Source organism: Archocentrus centrarchus, chromosome 21, assembly GCF_007364275.1.
Source record: "Archocentrus centrarchus isolate MPI-CPG fArcCen1 chromosome 21, fArcCen1, whole genome shotgun sequence".
Classification (NCBI taxonomy): domain Eukaryota; kingdom Metazoa; phylum Chordata; class Actinopteri; order Cichliformes; family Cichlidae; genus Archocentrus; species Archocentrus centrarchus.
The window spans coordinates 3280008-3284224 of record NC_044366.1 but is presented as its reverse complement, the minus strand read 5'-3'; the positions used below and the strand labels follow the sequence as shown (position 1 = coordinate 3284224).

General features: G+C 44.7%; 1 protein-coding gene across 1 annotated transcript; it reads right to left on the bottom strand.

Annotated features, from left to right (window-relative positions):
• Positions 1-621: 621 nt before the first annotated feature.
• On the bottom strand, positions 622-4216 carry LOC115800610 (actin-related protein 3-like; the record flags this gene model as incomplete). The annotated part of the gene is made up of 4 exons (XM_030758088.1): positions 622-1484; positions 2489-2572; positions 3845-3970; positions 4160-4216. Coding segments are annotated over 4 exons (363 nt in total), but the record flags the coding sequence as incomplete, so codon positions are not given.
• Position 4217: the final 1 nt, after the last annotated feature.

Sequence of the window (4217 nt, the reverse complement as noted above, 5' to 3'; positions counted from 1 at the left end):
GTGAGGCAGCAAGTTCACTCCGCTGCTCCTCTGTAGTCATTACCAGCGTGTCATGTTTCATAAACTGAGTTATTGTGCTGCAGCAGTTTCCCCGTCACACGGCGCTCTGTGGACACCGTGCTTTGGAACCACTGCAGAGCGAACCTGACTTTTTCTGCCAGAGGACTGTTTAAAGGTCAAAAGGTCAGAGAGAGTTTAAGGACTTTTCGAGCATGTGATTTCTCTGCTCAGTGTTACGCTAAACTTTTCTATTTCCTGACATTTGTGGTAATAAAACCCTCAGACTCGGACGGTTTGCTCTTAGATTGTTTCTTTTGGCCTCAAATGGAAACCCTGGATTTTGTGATCAGGTGATTCCTCTGAATTTGCCTTAAAATATTTTAATCCAATTTTATCTATAAATAATCATTCAGCACTTTGTGTGCCATGTTTCCATTTCATTGTGTGGCCCACCCCTGTGACTGTTCTCTGCCTGCATCCGTCCTGCCGGGCGCAGATCAAAACTGAAGCAGAGGAGTCGAGTGTTCCTCCATTCTGACCGACGCCGGCATATAAACAGTTTAACGCCATCGTTTTTGAGTCTTTGTAAAACACCATTAATCATGAAGACGACAGCGCTGCTTAGAAACAAATTTGAGCCTTTATTGGAATGTTGCATTAAATACACAAATCCCATTCTTATCATAATTTGGTATTTAATAATAAAAAAAAACTTCTACTCTAACAATACTGGTCTGACAGTTTCACTTCTCTTTCCTGGAAACCTGACGTGGTCTGTGTGTGAAGAACGAGAGGGCAGACGGCGAGGACGCGGGAATTAAAGAACGCACACTCCAACTCAGCAAATACTGCGCATCACCGAGCATTAAACCGTCTCCCGCTGACACTGATGTTACATTATTATTTTTTAACCCCTGATTTCCCCGAGTTTTACATATAAAAACTTTAGTATGAAATATAAACAAGCTCTTCGCAGGATGCAGACAGACGCTGAAGCTGAAAACAAAAGGACAAAAATATGTTCTAAAGTTGATCTCAGAGAGTCGGCAGATCGCAGCTGGACTCGAGTTTGATTTGCATAAATAATGTTCAGGTGTCAGGAAAATACCATCACTGTTCCCATCCGACCAACATCCACCATCATCATCGCCACTCAACAGATCCAGAAATGTTCTTAAAATCATTTTGGCTTACAGACATTTTCCCTCATTTTGAAAAGAACTGAAAACAAAATAAAGCAACAAGAAAAAAAGAAAAAACATTCACAACACATTTTCCAGCCCGTCCGTTTGGTCTGGTCTCTTTTTTTTTTTCCTGGACTCCCGTCACACATCCACACCTCACTGCCTCAGACCCCCCCCGCCCGCCGCCGACACGACTCCGGAAAGTTAGGACATGACTCCGAACACGGGGTTGTGGCGGCAGATGCTCGGCCCGATCTCTTCGTAGTCCTTTTTGGTGTGGCACACCTGGTAGAACTCCGGCTGAGGAAACACAAAACAGGCGCTCAGCAACATTTAAAAAAACACACAAAACACTCTGCAGTTACAGAGTGCGGGAATGACACAGTCACCTGCCCAACCAGGTGAGCTATAGCACCGCCCACTCTGTGACTGACGAACCATTAGCTCGATAATCCTTTCAGAATGAATGACCTTCGTATTTGATTTAATAGGACCTGAAGCTGCTGATTGAGCCCACAGAGCTTTGTGTCCCTCAAACATAACAAACCAAACGCTTCACTGAATCAGAGCCGAGAGCGTTTATGTCGATACGAGGTTCTTCCTAAATTACTGTCATTGAATTTGATAAAAAGTACTACTGGAAAAAGAAATGCAGTTTTAAAAGTACTTCTGCACTGGCTTCACTTTACAAACCTGTAAAGTACTTCCATCTTTTACATACAGTCTATGGTTTTGAAATGCTGACCTTTGAACTGTGCAAGTGGTGAGGATTGTTTCCACTATTTTCTTATGTTTTGTGCTGCAGAGCCTGTGACTAAGACGACCACGAATCCTTCGCGGGTTTGATTTCGACTGATTGGTTCTGAAATCAGACCGAGCCGCGGTGGCGGCGGGCGGGGGTGGTACAAACTCGACGAGGGCTCAGATGTTTGTATCTGACAGAACTTCCTTTAACCGTGAACGCCGAGACATAAACAGCTTGTTCGATTTCTAACATCAGCTGTCAGAGACCTCCGCTCCCACTCACACTCCCTGCTGGTAAAATTATCAGCTGCACTCACACTGATAACTCATCAAGAGAAGAGGGAAAAGTCACAACCACCCACAGCCCTCACTTCCACTCAGTGGGACTGAAATAGGACAACAAATGAGGGTTTAACTAAGGTGGCCTTTGAGGCCACGCGGGAGCACGGCCGACACGTCGGTGAATCTAAATGGATTTCATTCTCCTGCCACAAAGTTTAACTGCTGCATGATGATGATGATGATGATGATATGAGAGAGCGAGCATGAGAAATACTTACGGTTGATGCTAGCATCGATCCGCCAAACCACACCGCGTATCTCTGCATGTGATGAGTGACGACCTGGACATCGATCGGTTTGGGCTGCGGAGGAAACACAGAGGAGGGATTCACTCACAGAGTGGGTGCAGTGATCAGCACAGATTATATTTGAAATGATGAATAAAACCCTGACTGAAAACCATGCAAAGACTGTCCAACATCTGCGGCTGGCCTATCAGAACAGGACTCCATCAATAACATGCTGATAAGGTCAAAGGCAGGTTTATGGTGCATCCACCACTCTGATCCACTCAGGTATCATATCAGGCAGCACCCTCTTCAGGTACTGACTAAATCTACATCCAGCCTGTGCTTGCTGGTGCCCTCTAGTGTGTCAGCCTGTGTAACTGCAGCTTGATATAAATAAAACTGGACAATAAAAGGATAAAAGCATCAAACAAACTGCAACAGGTTCACAAAATCACAGCAGGACAAGTATTTTCTAAACACAGCATCAACAAATTTAATGCCTAAAGTAATTTTATGGGAAACAGACATAAAACCTTATGTTCCTTGATTCTAATTTTAATTTCAGACTTTTTTAATGATGTGCGTGAACCCTGTCAGGGATACAGACTTTTTCAGACTAACAGGGAGAGAGGGAGAGGAGAGCGTGCAGGCAGGGTGGAGTGGATGGAGAAGAAAGTCAGGGATAACTTGTTACAGACGAGTAAAAGGAAACGTTTGCTGCTCTGGTATGTTGGATCGAATATCGCTCCAATCATGACTCATAAGGACCAACCCCACCAGCTGTGAAGGGTGATGCAATATCATACTCGTCATAAGCAGGGTTTGCAACAGTGCATGGCCTGGAAGGGAGTAAATATCAGCTGGTTTTCTACTTAACTGCAGACTGTGGGCTGCATGTGATCCAGATTTCAGTCCTCAGATGTGAGGATACAAACCAAACGTGCTGCAGCAGATTCCTGCAGAAGCTTTTTGGACATTTCTTCTGAACCTGCTCTGCTTACTGCAAACACACTGAGGAGATTTATTCTGATGCTCAGAACATTCTGGTACAGGTACCCCTGAAATTAGCTGCAGTAAAGTTGAGGCAGATTTACAGCTGCAGGTCAGCTCATAATGAATCACCTTTATGACCTGAGCAGCTGTGGAGCTATAAAAAAAAAAAAAAAAACTGTGCCCTGCTCACCTGAACCTGAAATATTTCTGATCTTTTAAAGCCTCATTAGATTTCTGTTGGAGAAATTTGCTGTTAAAATCTACCTTCAATAAACATGTGCGTCGTTTTGTACTTCAGCTGCTTGAGAACTATCGATCCGGGCCGAGCATAAATTCATTTTTCTCGCTCACCTTGAGCTTGCCTCCGCTCAGCTCCTCACTCATCTTCAGGCGGGCATCGACCGTCCTCTTCACGTCTCTCTGCAGACGGCGCCCAAAATCCCTGAACATGGTGGAGCCTCCCGACAGGACAATGTTCTGTGGAAAAAAAGGTGGTTGTGTTGTTTTATTCTTGTAAGTTTCCACCAAGAGCATGATGGGAAATGTCCTCAGAAACAAATCTACTAATATCTTGTAAAAAGTCGCCCTACAAGATCCCAAGTCAGAGTTTTAACCAAAACTCTGACTTGTGACACCGTCTGTGGATGAGAGCGGGCGTCGGCTCACCTTATAGAGGGGACGCCTGACATCGATGGGGCAGTTCTGGATGACCTCGTCCACGACC